Below are 15,513 nucleotides of genomic sequence, written 5' to 3'. Positions count from 1 at the left end.
CAAAGGTCACTGTTGTATCCCCTGACTGGCACGGCCCCAGGCAGAGGTCTTCCACAGCCCCTGCTGCCTGATCCTGATAAGCTTTTTAACTGATCAGTTGCAACTGCTTTAAATTACTGGTTTTGTTGATTTTACGTGCCCCTTTGTTGTACACCGCCTAGAGCCCGCATTGGCCGGGATGAGGTGATTCACAAATTTGATCAACGACAACCACCACAGCTGCCAGGGATTGAACCTGTGAGCTTCCGCATACAAAGCAGATGTCCTACCGTTGAGCCATGTCCCTTCCCAGGGATGGAATTCTAGCAGGAGCTCCTTTGCATATTAGGCCGTACCCCCTGGTGTAGCCAATCCTTCAAGAGCTTACAAGGCTCTTTTTTGTAAGCTCCTGTAGGATTGGCTACATGAGGGGTGTGTGGCTGTAGCAGGGAAATAACGAGGCGCACATTTACTGATGGAAAACGAAGTATTTTACTATTTGGCACCAATAGCGAGGTTCATTTGAGCATCAAGCCATCAGCTTTAAGCAAAAGCGAGCCTGCAGCCTGGCCCTTTACACATTATCTGATTCACTTCCCCCCCTCCCCTTTCTCCCTGGTAGTTCTCCAGTGCGTCTGCTTATCTTTATTCAACAAGGAGTTTCCTGTTATCAATACACATTCGCCTCACACCCATTTGGGCTGCCTGGCTTTGACAGTTTAGCCGAAGCTCCTCTGAGGGGCCTCCCAAGAGACACTCTAAATGTTGCATCAGACGTTCTCTTTTGAAGGCACAAACCCATATTTTCATTTATTATTATTATAGGGGTGTTCATAATTATTCAGGGGTCTCCCCTTCATGGCCTAATATGTAAAGGAGCTCCTGCTAGAATTCCACTCCTGGCCCTTCCCATCAGAGGCACTAGGCAAGGGTCTTTAATTATTGAAGAAGAAGAAGATGTTGGATTTATATCCCGCCCTCCACTCCAAAGAGTCTCAGAGCGGCTCACAATCTCCTTTACCTTCCTCCTCCACAACAGACACCCTGTGAGGTAGATGAAGATATTGGATTTATATCCCGCCCTCCACTCCGAAGAGTCTCAGAGCGGCTCACAATCTCCTTTACCTTCCTCCCCCACAACAGACACCTGTGAGGTAGGTGGGGCTGGAGAGGGCTCTCACAGCAGCTGCCCTTTCAAGGACAACCTCTGCCAGAGCTATGGCTGACCAAAGGCAATGCTGGCAGGTGCAGGTGGAGGAGTGGGGAAAAACCCGGTTCTCCCAGATAAGAGTCCACACACTTAACCACTACACCAAACTGGCTCTCTCTAATTATGCTGCTACCTGAGATCTGTTTAACTACAGGCAGATGTTCTGGTGTCTCTGCTCGCCAATCTGCTTTTCATATTAGAAATAAAAAAAGTTATTTGTAAAACAGTAATTAAAGTCAGGTTGGCAAATGACAGGCTTCCGAGAAGCAGAGATAATATGGCGTGGGGGTAATGACAGTGTACAAGCAGAAGCAAACTGAATCATCCCTGGTATCAGCCAACATAATTGTTGGGTTGGATGCTTGGGTTGGGTGGCGCGTTTGAGAATATTGTTGTTGCCGCTTGACAAGCGGAAAGCCTGTTCCACCGACAGGAGAGCCAAAGGGGGGAACGGCGGTTAATGGTGCAAGCCAACCCTTGCAGAGTTGCCAGCACTGAGTTGTGAACCGGGGTGGAATTCTAGCAGGAGCTCCTTTGCATATTAGGCCGCATGCCTCTGATGTAGCCAATCCTCCCAAGAGCTTACAAAAAAGAGCCTTATAAGCTCTTGGAGGATTGGCTACATCAGGGGTGTGTGGCCTAATATGCAAAGGAGCTCCTGCTAGAATTCCACCCCTGGTTGTGAAATTCCTGGAGATTTGGGGGATGGAACTTGGGGAGAACAGGTTTGGGGGAAGGAGAGACCTCAGTGGGGTATAATGCCATAACTTTCCAAAGCAGCCATTTTCTCCAGGTTCACTGATTTCTTTTACTCAGAAACCAGTTGTACTTCCAGGGGATCTCCAGCTCTCAACTGGAGGCTGGCAACCTCATTTCTAAGGTATGCTTGAATGCCCGCTTTTTCTGATCGCTAGTTATGATCAGCGAGCTGAGGTATCAAAGGGCTGTTCATCCAGAATGGAAAACTTCTTGTTGTATCCCAACGTTTTGCAGCTTGGGATTGGATAAGGAGATCCAGTATCTCATAAGTTATTCCAGTGGGATCCTAGAGCACTCTGCTTTGATCACCTCCAGCCTGCTTCTGCTTTCCCCTCTCTTTACAAAGCATCATCCACATATCAAAAAGTACCCTCTTGCACTGTGTTCCCTTCTTCCTTCCATGGCATAGTGGTAGAGCACCTGCTCGGGATGCATAAGGTCACCGGTTCAATCCCCAGCATTTCCAGTTAAAAGAAAAATCGAGTAACAGGTGATGATGATATTGGATTTAAATCCCGCCATCCACTCCAAATCTCAGAGTGACTCACAATCTCCTTTATCTTCCTCCCTCACAACAGACACCCTGTGGGGTGGGTAGGGCTGAAAGAGCTCTCACAGCAGCTGCCCTTTCAAGGACAACCTCTGCCAGAGCTATGGCTGACCCAAGGCCATTCCAGCAAGTGCAAGTGGAGGAGTGGGGAATCAAACCCGGTTCTCCCAGATAAGAGTCCGCACACCCAATGATGATATGAAAGACTTCCACCTGAAGGTTTGGAGAGCCATTGCCAGTCTGAGTAGATAATATGGTACCCAAAGAGGCAGTCTCCTATTTAATTGGAAGGAATTAGCTTAAGGAGACAGAGCGAGAGGCGACTAATTGGGATCTCCACCAATGTATACCAGAATTTTTTTTTCCCCTTTAAGAGAACTCTTAAACCAGGAAGAAGCTCAACCAGAAATGAATTTTATTAAAAGAGATAAAACACACATACAAACACACTGGAAGTACACACAAGCTAGTTAAAATTGGGGAGAAGTAGGAAAGTTGAGGTGAAAAGAGCTGTAATGACCAGATCTTGTAAAGGTCCAAGGAAGCAGCAGCTAAATAGCCAGCATTTCACAGGGAGAAGAGCAGAACCTCACAAAGAGGGGGTGCATGCTATTGGTACCAGGAACACATACACACAACTTTCATGTATGCAAAATCTGTTTGTGTCTCCCTTAGATCCCAAGCCCTGATGAAGGGTTTGAAGGCAGATCTCTTTATGAAAGCTGGTTGAAGAAAAACCCATGGAAGGACGTCCCTTGGTAAATGACGAGGGTGGTGGTGGTGGAATTAAAAACATATGGCAGTCATGATTTCTTGCAGAGATGGGAGTTCTTTCCTATAACTGCTGGTCTGGCTTGGGGTGCAACAGCTGCTGCAAGCATCATCCACAGAATGAGCCAGAACTGGGCCAAGATGGCTCAGTCTTCCCGGTTTCTGTTAAACCTCAACATGTGAAGAGAAGGCTCTGTTCTTGCATCAAAGATGACATTTAGAGAGAGAGGGTGGGTAGGATTTAGAGAGGGAGGATCACCCTTACTTTGAAGAAGAAGAAGAAGATATTGGATTTATATCCCGCCCTCCACTCCGAAGAGTCTCAGAGCGGCTTACAATCTCCTTTACCTTCCTCCCCCACAACAGACACCCTGTGAGGTGGGTGGGGCTGGAGAGGGCTCTCACAGCAGCTGCCCTTTCAAGGACAACCTCTGCCAGAGCTATGGCTGACCCAAGGCCATTCCAGCAGGTGCAAGTGGAGGAGTGGGGAATCAAACCCGGTTCTCCCAGATAAGAGTCCGCACACTTAACCACTACACCAAACTGGCTCTCTACTTTGTGTTTCAGACTATGCATGATTATGCCACAGTCTGCCAATATCTCCAAGGGTTTCTACACAGGGAAAGGTTGCCAGCTTCCAGGTGTGGCCTGGATATCTCCTAGAATTATAACATTTCTGGCAATGATCCATCTATTTCTTCCCCTACTGTGAGGAGCAATTCACACCCTGAGCAGAATGTAACTGATATAATCTTAAAATGGGCAATGGGTACCGGCAGGACCCTGTGTGACTCCAGATTGCTGCCGAGCAGGGCATCCTGAGTTAATGAATGACTGCTCACATGCTTAGAGGCAAAAGAGAGTGGTGTCGCTGGACAAAACGGCTGCTTTGGAGTGGGGACTCCAGGGTACTAACCCTCTCCAAATCCCACCATTCCTGGGCTCCACCCCAAAATCTCCAGGAAATTCCCAGCCTGGAACTTGTTGGCACCTGGTGGAATGCTTTTCCTCCCTCAGACTTTTGATGTCATTTAACCCAAAGTGGGTTCACCAGCCTTTGGATCTGAACAAAGGGGACAACGTTGAGGTGTGCAGGATGGGGTCATTTCCCACTTTTTCCTCCAGCCATTTTTCTCACTCAGAGTTTTTCGCCAAGCCACAGGGCTGGACCTAGACAGACCGGCACCCCACGCAAGGCTAACGCCTGCCCCCTTCCCCGTACTGATAATGCCACACAGGAGCACCCAGTTTGGGGCCACCAAAAGGCCAGAGCCCTAGGCAGTTGCCTAGTGGCAGAGACGGCTGTGCCAAGCCCTCTCCCGTCTCACAGGAGGAAAGTATGTTTTCCCTCAGAGAGTGAACAGCAGCTTGGGGCGGGGGTAGGTTTTGAGTGGGAAAGACGTGTAAGCAGGGGTGGAATTCTAGCAGGAGCTCCTTTGCATATTAGGCCACGCACCCCCGATGTAGCCAATCCTCCAAGAGCTTACAAAAAAGAGCTTTGTAAGCTCTTGGAGGATTGGCTACATCAGGGGTGTGTGGCCTAATATGCAAAGGAGCTCCTGCTAGAATTCCACCCCTGAGTGTAAGTATCCTCTTCACATTCCATCACTGAAATTCACTGGCTCAGTTCAAAAAAGAACACTTTGGTGCTGTTTGACCCTTGGTGGGCATTATGACAAGTGCTAAATGGGCCTGTGTTCTTGGTATGTCTGCCAAAACAACTCACTTTATTTTGATAAAAGTTGACGTAATTATTATATATATATATTGCCATCAAGTCACAACTGACTTATGGCGACTCTGTAGGGTTTTCAAGGCAAGAGATGTTCAGAGGTGGTTTCTGTCGCCTGCCTCCACATCATAACCCAGGTATTCCTTGGTGGTCTCCCATCCAAATACTAGCCAGGTCCGACTCTGCATTGTTTCTGAGATCTGTCAAGATCCAGGTTACCCTGGGCTATCCAGGGCAGGGTGACATAACATTGCTGGTGGTTTGGGAGGTTTGCTTTGTTTCGTTTAAGGCAACTGCAAGCATCACTTCTTAAAGGGTACGTACTTTCCCCACTTAATCTAGAAGATATCCCAGGACAAGCTTCTGAAGCTTGTTGAGTTCCCCTAATAAAACGTCGTTGCTCTCCCTCTTCTTGAAGTCCAAAATCTCTGCTAGATTTGCACATGTAGAAAAACGTGCACCCAAAAAGCACTCTCCACTGAAATCCAAAAATGATATTATCCAGGTTCTTTTTTTTTAAATCAGGAACTCCTTTGTATATTAGGCCACACGCCCCTGATGTAGCCAATCCTCCAAGAGCTTACAGGGCTCTTAGTACAGGGCCTACTGTAAGCTCTTGGAGGACTGGCTACATCAGGGGGTGTGGCCTAATATGCAAAGGAGTTCCTTGTACAAAAATAGGCCTGCTATTTTTTTTTACACACTCAACCCCCCGCTGCTTTGTTTTCCCAAAAGGATCAACAAACTTGGTTCGGGCAACGACTTTGAAGTCTTTTTCCAGAGGCTCGGGATTGCATCTGGCAGAGCTCGTTACACTAAAAATTGGGTAAGCCTTTTTAAAAATATCAGCCGCATCTCTTTTTCCAACCTACCCTAATTGCTGTTTCATATGCTCTTAACAGGTCTTTTAGTTTTTGGTTCTGATGGTTTTTATGATCCCTTTTTGTATCATTTTGTTCTGATTGTTAGCCATCGATTTGACCATCCTTGGGCATAAAGGTGGCATACAGTCTTTTTAAAAATAAATGATACTAAGGCGTGCTTACAGAGCCCTGTGGCGTAGAGTGGTAAGCTCCAGTACTGCAGTCCAAGCTCTGCTCAGTCACGATCTGAGTTCGATCCTGGCAGAAGCTGGGTTCAGCTAGCCGGCTCAAGGTTGACTCAGCCTTCCATCCTTCTGGGGTCGGTAAAATGAGTACCCAGCTTGCTGGGGGGAAAGTGCAGATGACTGGGGAAGGCAATGGCAAACCACCCCATAAAAAGTCTGCCGAGAAAATGACATGATGTGATGTCACCCCACGGTGTTTGCATAGGGGACTACCTTTACCTTTTTAAGGCATGCTAGGGATGTCTGCCTCTGGGTGGGATCCAGGGATCCCCTGGAATTACAGTTCTTCTCCAAACTACAGAGATCAGTTCCTAGTGGGGGTGGGGGCAATGGATGCTTTAGAGCCGGGGTGTCAAATTCATTTGTTATGAGAGCTGGTTCAGACATAAATGAGACCGTGTCAGGCCGGGCTGTGTCAGGCCGGGCTATGTGTGTACCTATTTAAGATTAGGTAGCAGAGATATAAACTTTTAAAAGGACACAGACAAACACGACTAAAGATTTTTTTTTTTTAAAAAAAGAAAACTTAAAACACGCTTAAAACATTAGCACTTTTTGGTCTTAAAGTTGCTTTCTTTGTATTTCTCCCGTGGGATCCAGGGAACTGGGTCAAGGAAGCTCTGGCTCTTTCCCTCCCTCCCCAGGGGACCAGGAGAGGGAGGAGCCTCAACCAATGGAAAAAAAAAATCAAGGTTTTGCTCTGTAGCTCCTGTGCGACTCAGCAAGCCTGGCAAAGCAAGCTGTGATGCAGAAGGAAGCGAGAGAGGGAGAAGGAAGCGGACAAGAGCCAGTTGCTTGGGGGCATGATAGGAGCCCTCTTGGGGGCTTGAAATGGCCCTCAGGCCACATGTTTGACACCCCTGCTTTAGAGGGTGAACTCTGTGGCATTCTACCTTACTGACTCCAGTAGTGCTGCAGTGACCAACACGATTTTGGGGGTACAACCTTCTGCGAGTCAAAGCTCCCTTGGTCAGATACTGTAATGCTGTTTTATTGTTATGTTGATTTTATTGTGCTTTTATTATTCATGTTGCACTCCGCCCTGAGCCCTATGGGGAACAGGCAGAATATAAACAAACAGATGATGATAATGATAATCTCAAAAGCTTCTACCCTGGAAACCTCGTCGGTGTCTCAGGTGTTACTGGACTTGAGTCTAACTCTTCCACTGCTGACTAGCAGGGCTACCCTGCTGAAACTGCCCTCTTAAAAGAAAACTAGGGCCGATGCCAAACAAGTGATGAAGAAACAAATTGGTGCAGTGGGAAATACAGTCCTTAATAATGATACGTGTTTCATTGTTTCATCCTACATGTTTCACATGCAACTTCATCTGGCGGGCATCTTTCATTGTTCTAGTGCATGTATGGGAATGAACTAAAAAGAATCTGAACAATTCCCCCTGACCAAGCTGCGCACAAACAATAATTGTTCACAGCAGCCAAGTAGGTCTGAGCGCCTGCTCCGGCTGCAATGCCACTGAGGATGTTCTCCGCAGCTGAGAACGAAACATCTGGAAGGAAAACTTTCTCCAGTAGAACACGGCACTTGATCCCGAAAGATTCTACAAACCCTAATGATGTTACCAGCCGTGAAAACCTGAAATCTTTAATAATTGTACAATTATTGTACAATTATTAAAGTTTCTGTTAAAGCTTAGAGCCAGTTTGATGAAGTGGGTTAAGAGTGGTGGACTTTAATCTGGAGAACCTGGCTTGATTTACCACTCCTCCACATGCAGCCAGCTGGGTGACCTTGGGTGAGTCACAGTTCTTGCAGAGCTCTCTCAGCCCCCCTCCCCCACCTCACAGGGTGTCTATTGTGGGGAAAAGAAGGGAAAGGAGATTGTAAACTGCTCTGAGACTCCAGGTGAAGGGCAGGATATCAATCCAAACTCCTCGTCTTCTTCTTCCCACTGCACCAATTTGTTCCTTCATCTTTGTTTTGCCTTGGTGAAGCCCCCTTTTTCTTCACCAGATGGTTGGGACCAAAGGAAAGTGGATGGCCTCGCATGGATCGCCCTGAGCTGGATGGCCCATGCTAGACCAATCTTATTAGATCTTGGAAGCTAAGCAGGGTTGGCCCTGGTTAGAGCTTGGATGGGAGACCACCTAGGGAAGTCCAGTGTAGCTATGCAGATGCAGTCGACAACATTTGATCCCCCACTCCTCCACTTGCAGCTGCTGGAATGGCCTTGGGTTAGCCATAGCTCTCGTAGAAGTTGTCCTCGAAAGGGCAGTTGCTGTGAGAGCCCTCTCCAGCCCCACCCACCTCACAGGGTGTCTGTTGTGGGGGAAGGAGATAAAGGAGATTGTAGGCCACTCTGAGACTCAAATGCAGAGAGAAGGGCGGGGTATAAATCTGCGGTCTTCTTCTTCAAACCACCTCTGAACCTCTCTTGCCTTGAAAACCCCAGGAGGTTGCCATAAGTCAGGTGTGGAACGTTAAAAAAAAAGTGGATTAAAAAAAAATTCAACCAGTTGTAGCCCAGGGCAGCAATTTAGATTTCTGGAAACTTGGGGGAACTCCCAAGAAAACGGTGTGCATGCACTCATTGTCGTGTTTATTTCTCCCCCCAGAAAGTGGACAAATTTAGCAGCTACCCTGTTTATCACAGCGTCTATGAGACCTATGAGATTGTGGAGCGTTTTTATGACCCCACTTTCAAGAACCACCGGGTTGTGGCCCAGGTTCGGGGAGGGCTGGTTTTTGAGCTGGCTGACTCCCTCGTCCTTCCTTTCGACTGCCGGGATTATGCAGAAGCATTAAAGAGCTACACTCGTGTCATTTACAACATGACAATGAAATATCCAACAAAAGTGAGCACATACGGCATATCATTGGGTAGGTATTGTTGGGTAGTGCACCAATCAGCTTGCAGCTCTCAAAGACCGAAGTGGAATTTCCTAAAGAGCCATAGAATGTTGCTTGGAAAAGTTAAAGGGTTGGGTTTTCTTAAAAATATATATATTTATTTATATTATTTACAGTCTTTCTCATTAATCCTCAAGGCGGATTACAGAGAGCAAGCCAATACAATCACGAGGGCAGAACATTCATTAAACAATGAAGTGGTATTTCCGATTGTAGACCATACGGAGCAAAGGTCTATCATTGGCCACATGGTATAGAGGGAACCAGGGTTTTTTTGTAGCAGGAACTCCTTTACATATTAAGCTACACCCCCCCCCCGATGTAGCCAATCCGCCAAGAGCTTACAGGGCTCTTCTTACAGGGCCTCCTGATGCAGTTTGAGTTGGTTCACGAAAAACAGAGGAAACCCCTGCTATTAGCTCTTCATGAAAAACAGCTTGGAGCCATTTCAACCACTGCTTTCTGCTCCCTTTGGAAAGCAGGGTTTAAATGGCTTTAAAACCATTGGAAACCCCTGCTTTCTGTTCTCTGCAGCTTTTTGCTGAGAACAGGAGTGGAATTCTAGCAGGAGCTCCGTTGCATATTAGGCCACACCCTCTGATGTATCCTCCAAGAGCTTACAAAAAAGAGAAGAAGAAGAAGATATTGGATTTATATCCCGCCCTCCACTCCAAAGAGTCTCAGAGCGGCTCACAATCTCCTTTACCTTCCTCCCCCACAACAGACACCCTGTGGGGTGGGTGGGGCTGGAGAGGGCTCTCACAGCAGCTGCCCTTTCAAGGATAACCTCTGCCAGAGCTATGGCTGACCCAAGGCCATTCCAGCAGGTGCAAGTGGAGGAGTGGGGAATCAAACCCGGTTCTCCCAGATAAGAGTCTGCACACTTAACCACTACACCAAACTGGCTCTCCTTGTAAGCTCTTGGGAGGATTGGCTACATCAGGGGGTGTAACCTAATATACAAATGAGCTCCTGCTAGAATTCCACCCGTGACTGGGAGCCAGTATTCCCTCTAAGTTGTGGAGTCCTGTGAGCAAGAATTCTAGTTTGTAAGCTACTGGCATCAAAGTTGTGAGCCAGCAATTTGGCCGCTGCATAAATGAGTTTGCTCCAGGACCATCCTTTCTGAGCTAAGACAAAAAAAAAAGAAAAGGTGTGGGCTAAAAAACTGTGAGCTAGCTCACACTAACTCAGCTTAGAGGAACACTGCTGGGAGCAGAAAGTGGGGGTTTAAACTTTAAATGGCTCACAAACTGATACAAACCTGCAAAGCCTATCAATTGGTGCTTCACCCACGAGCCAAACTACAAAAATGGTCTTGTGCCTAAACAATACCGACTAACAGGACGAGTGGGCTACAAGGCAGCTTCATACATTCCTGTGCTAGAATGATTGTAAAGTAAAGAGGACAACTTCGTCACGTTCAACGTAGTTTGCCTGCAACTTGCAACTCCCATAGATGCACCTCCAGATTCCCATTCCACATCTGGTTTTGGCCCGGCAGCCACCACTTGCAGATTTCTTGCTTGCCTTTGAGGGATCTGTGAGACGGTAGCTCAGTGGTAGAGCATCTGCTTGGTAAGCAGAAGGTCCCAGGTTCAATCCCTGGCATTTCCAAAAAAGGGTCCAGGCAAATTGGTGTGAAAAATCTCAGCTTGAGACCCTGGAGAGCCGCTGCCAGTCTGAGTAGACAGTACTGACTCTGATGGACCGAGGGTCTGATTCAGTATAAGGCAGCTTCATGTGTTCATATGTGCTTCTTTGAGATCCCTCTGGTTTGGTGTAGTGGTTAAGTGTGCAGACTCTTATCCGGGCTTGATTCCCCACTCCTCCATTTTTACCTGCTGGGATGGCCTTGGGTCAGCCATTGCTCTGGCAGGGGTTGTCCTTGAAAGGGCAGCTGCTGCGAGCGTCCTCTCAGCCCCACCCACCTAACAGGGTGTCTGTTGTGGGGGGAGAAGATATAGGAGATTGTAAGCCGCTCTGAGTCTCTGATTCAGAGAGAAGGGCGGGGTATAAATCTGCAGTCGTCTTCTTCTAGCAAACAGATCTGAATGATTCACCTTAGTTTGTATCCTCTGCCCCTGCAGATGCCTCAGATACAGAAGCAGGAAGTACAGAATTCAGGTCTCACTGCCTTCGCTTCTCATTCTTTTCAGATCCACTTTTGTCTGCAGTGAAGAATTTTTCAGAAGCTGCCTCTGACTTTCACAGAAGGCTTCAGCAATTGGATACCAGAAAGTAGGTCTTGATACATCCTGGGCCAGCGAAACCGTCCATCCCTTCTATATAATCCTTTTTCTGTCCTGAACAAATGGATAAATGCTAGGCTTTTTTTGGAGCAGGAACTCCTTTGCATTAAAGGCCACAACCCTCTTATGTAGCCAATCCTTCAAGAGATTATAAGAGTTCTTATTACAGGGCCTACTGTAAACTCCAGGAACACTGGCTACATCAAGGGTGTGTGGCCTAATATGCAAAGGAGTTCCTGCCACAAAAAAAAGCCCTGGATAAAAGTATGTGATAGATAGCCGTGTCTCAAGAGCCTGAGAGAACTCTGTTGGGGAGGATTCCTTTTCCAGGAGGGTACTTTCTAAAGACCAATGGGCATTTTAGAGGGGGCTGTGGCTCAATGGAAGAGCCTCTTCTTGGCATGCAGAAGGTCCCAGGTTCAATTAAGCACAGCCAGCTTCGAGAAGGGATTGGATAAACATATGGAGGAGAGCTCCATCAGTGGCTGTTAGCCACAGTGTATTGTTGGAACTCTTGGTCTGGGACTAGTGATGCTCTGTATTCTTGGTGCTTGGGAGGGGCAACAGTGTGAGGACTTCCCGGCCTCACTGATGGACCTCCTGATAGCACCTGGGTTTTTTGGCCACAGAGTGTTGGACTGGGTGGGCCATTGGCCTGATCCAATATGGCTTCTCTTATGTTCTTAATCCCTGGCATCGCCAGTTAAAAAGACCAGGCAAGAGATGATGTGAAAGACCTCAGCTTGAGACCTTGAGAGCCACGGTCAGTCTGAGAAGACCGTACTGACCTTGAGCCAGTGGTTTAATTGAGTATAGGGCAGCTTCATGTGTTCAACTATCATGTTTTCTGGGAGGGGCTGTGGCTCAGCAGAAGATCCTCTACTGGGCATGTGGAGGTCCCAGGTTCAAACCCTGGCATCACCAGTTATAAGGACCAAGCAAGAGGTGATATGAAAGACTTCTTCCTGACACCCTGGAGAGCTGCTGCTGGTCTGAGCAGACAATACTGACTTTGGGTCTGCTTCAGTATAAGGCGGCTTCAAAGGCAGTTGTCCTCAGGTGGGAACCCCTCAGGAGGAATTTATCCTCCTCAAAATTCTGCCTGGCTGGTTAATGCGCTGCCTTCAGGCAAAACCTTTGTTCCTTATCTTTTGTGGCTGACTGGTTTATTTTATACTTTCGTTTTGTCGCATTGCACTGCTGCCTGCCGTTTCAGCTTTTTGCGCTCTGCGGCACTTTATATTTTCTGTGCTGTTTGGCCCAGTTTACATGGTCTGTGCTGCTCTTCAGACCCATCTGGTTTTAATAAGTTAACTGATTGTTTGTTTTTGTCGGAAAGCATCCACACACAAAATTTTTGGATGGTGGTGTTCAGTGGTTAGATTATCACAGGGGTGGCCAAACTTGCTTAAAGTTAGAGCCACATAGAATAAACATCAGATGTTTGAAAGCCGCAAGGAAGGAAGGAAGGGAAATAGATGGAGGGAGAGGTGGAAGGAAAGCAACTTTAAATGCATTCTCCAAGCCATTGGCTTGGAGAAGTGATTTAAAGAGAGAAATGCCTTTTCCAAGTTAACCAACTTCGAAAGTCACACAATATGTGCAAAAGAGCCACATGAGGCTCCCGAGCTGCAGTTTGGCCACCCCTGGACTATCAGGTTGGGAGACCTGTGTTCTAGTCCCCATTCATCTAGAAACCTTGGTCCTTGGCCAATCACTCTTTTGCAGCCTAAATTACTGCACTGGGTTGTTGGGTGTAAAACCGAGAAGGGAAGAACCCTGAATACCTTGGAGAAAAGACAGGATAGATATGTAATTGGTATATTAATACATACCTAAACATAACAAATGAATGGAGATACTTGGAGCACAGTGAGAGCCAGGCAAAACTGTGTAAGTGGCATCTTCAATAGAATGCCAGGTCTCGACTGGGACTATTACAAGGTGTTTTAATACAAGAAATCCGTGGACTGCACGCATACAACTCGCATATCATTCTTCATCTATTTAGATTGGTTTAGCATATGACTGTGCTTGTAAAGCAATAACATTTATCCCTGTGGTTCACTTTTCAGCCTGCTTGCAGTGAGGTCCCGGAATGACCAGCTGATGTATCTGGAAAGAGCATTTATAGACCCTCTTGGTTTACCTGGCACACCGTTTTATAGGTAAAAGGAAACGATGAAAAGCCTTTTGTCCTCTCCCTGCTTTTTAAGTCCATAGGCTTTTCTTTACTCGCTGGTTTCTATTTAAAGCAGAACTGGATTTTTATTTTCAAGAACTGTACATCTAGAGAAATTTGTTGTGTCTCTGAGAGCAGCTCCGGATTTGGTCCACAATAATAGCGCCATAATTCAGTCCGCTATAGGCAGTTGTTATAACGTGATACCAACAGACTGAGTTATGGAAATACTGGATTTCTGAGAGTATGGGTTGATACATACCAAAGATGGAAAGATACATGCATTCCCCTGTGCTCACAAAGTGGCAGCTGTGTGTATCAAAGAGGACCACAAGTAGGGCTCACTCCTATTATGCATGATTGGTTGAAAAGGCAAACTCAACCTGGATCCCCTCAACCTGCCTTTTCCATGCACCACTCTGAATTTGCATGGAGCTGTTCCATAACTGAATTGCTCTGTTGCTAAAAGACAGCTTCTATTACCTTTTAATCACACCAGTTTGGTGTAGTTGGTTAAGCACGTGGACTCTTATCTGGGAGAACTGGGTTTGATTTCCCACTCCTCCACTTGCAGCTCCTGGAATGGCCTTGGGTCAGCCATAGCTCTCCCAAGAGTTGTCCCTGAAAAGACAGCTGCTGTGAGAGCTCTCTCAGCCCCACCCACCTCACAGGGTGTTTGTTGTGGGGGAAGAAGATAAAGGAGATTGTGAGCTGCTCTGAGACTCTGAGATTTGGAGTGGAGGGCAGGATATAAATCCAATATCATCGTCGTCTTCTTTTATTGATTTCCCACGACCAAATGCTATCCGGACCAAATGTTCTTTCAGTTTGTTAATTTCACTGTTTTGCCACTGGATTCTAACTGACCCTGGATGTCCCCTACAGTTTGGTGTAGTGATTAAGTGCACAGACTCTTATCTGGGAGAACCCGGTTTGATTCCCCACTCCTGCACATGCAGCTGCTGGAATGGGCTTGGGTTAGCCATAGTTCTTGCAGGAGTTGTCCTTGAAAGGGCAGCTTCTGGGAGAGCTCTCAGACCCACCCACCTCACAGGGTGTCTGTTGGGGGAGAAGATATAGGAGAGTGTAAGCCGCTCTGAGTCTCTGATTCAGAGAGAAGTGCAGGGTATAAACCTACGGTCTTCCTCTCCTCTGTGATTCTATTTGTTGCTGTTCTTTTTCCCCCCCTCCTCAGACACATCATCTTTGCTCCGAACCGTCACAACAAGTACGCCGGAGTGTCCTTTCCGGGGATCTACGATGCCTTGTTTGATATCAGCAGCCAGGCAGACCAACCCAAGGCCTGGGAGGAAGTGAAGAGACAGATTTCCATTGCGGCCTACACGGTGCAGGCGGCCACTGGGACTCTGAGAGAACCATCGTGAAATTAACAGAGGCTGGGAGAAAATTGCCTTCATCTGTGAAAACTTGTTCGGTTTGGAGTCTGGTGGCCCTAGAAATGATCCTCATATCCCTTCTTGCCTTCAAGGGAATTAAGATTAATCTACACTGTCTTGATAATGATCTTCAGGGACCATGAGGAGATGGAGGGCAGGCATTCATCTCCATATTAGTGGAATTCCTTCCCTCTTCAGTCAAGGACATAGGGTTGCCAACCTTCAGGCGGGGCCTGGAGATTCCCCAGAATTACATGTCCAGACTACAGAGATCAGTTCCCCTGGAGAAAATGGCGGCTTTGGAGGGGGAACTCTGTGGCATAATACCCTGTTGAGGTCCCCCCTGCCCCCAATTCCACCTGCCTCAGGCTCCACCCCAAATCTTTAGGAACTTCCAAACCTGGAGTTGGCAGCTGGAGTTTAAGATGACATCAAGGACAGTAAACAGTGGAAGAAGGATCTTTCACAACTGGCTCACACTGATGCGAATCAGCTTTCTTTCTATTTTTCACTTTTCTGGGATGGAAACCTTGCTACCCTTAACTGGTGAGTTAAAAACAAAGGAAGTTGGATAGGATTTAAACCTACTTTTAAAAAATCTTTTAATTCTAGCTTTATTACAGGTGTGCATCCCAAATTCCTTGGAATATGTGCATTACAAAAAACTTTTTAAAAAAATTAATAAAGAGCTATGAGGAA

The 15,513-nt window shown here is 46.9% G+C and overlaps 1 protein-coding gene across 1 annotated transcript in view; it reads left to right on the top strand.

Annotated features, from left to right (window-relative positions):
• LOC132568805 (putative N-acetylated-alpha-linked acidic dipeptidase) overlaps positions 1-15,513 on the top strand; it is a 54,082-nt gene extending 38,569 nt beyond the window's left edge. The window contains exons 14-19 of the mRNA XM_060234958.1: positions 3,174-3,256; positions 5,737-5,827; positions 8,689-8,953; positions 11,143-11,224; positions 13,311-13,403; positions 14,613-15,513. Of these exons, the coding sequence (XP_060090941.1) occupies positions 3,174-3,256; positions 5,737-5,827; positions 8,689-8,953; positions 11,143-11,224; positions 13,311-13,403; positions 14,613-14,802 (804 nt within the window). The 3' untranslated portion in view covers positions 14,803-15,513. The remainder of the gene's footprint in view (positions 1-3,173; positions 3,257-5,736; positions 5,828-8,688; positions 8,954-11,142; positions 11,225-13,310; positions 13,404-14,612) is intronic.

The sequence above is a fragment of the Heteronotia binoei genome, chromosome 3 (assembly GCF_032191835.1).
Source record: "Heteronotia binoei isolate CCM8104 ecotype False Entrance Well chromosome 3, APGP_CSIRO_Hbin_v1, whole genome shotgun sequence".
Classification (NCBI taxonomy): domain Eukaryota; kingdom Metazoa; phylum Chordata; class Lepidosauria; order Squamata; family Gekkonidae; genus Heteronotia; species Heteronotia binoei.
The sequence above is the reverse complement of the archived record's forward strand: the minus strand, read 5'-3'. Positions and strand labels throughout refer to the sequence as shown.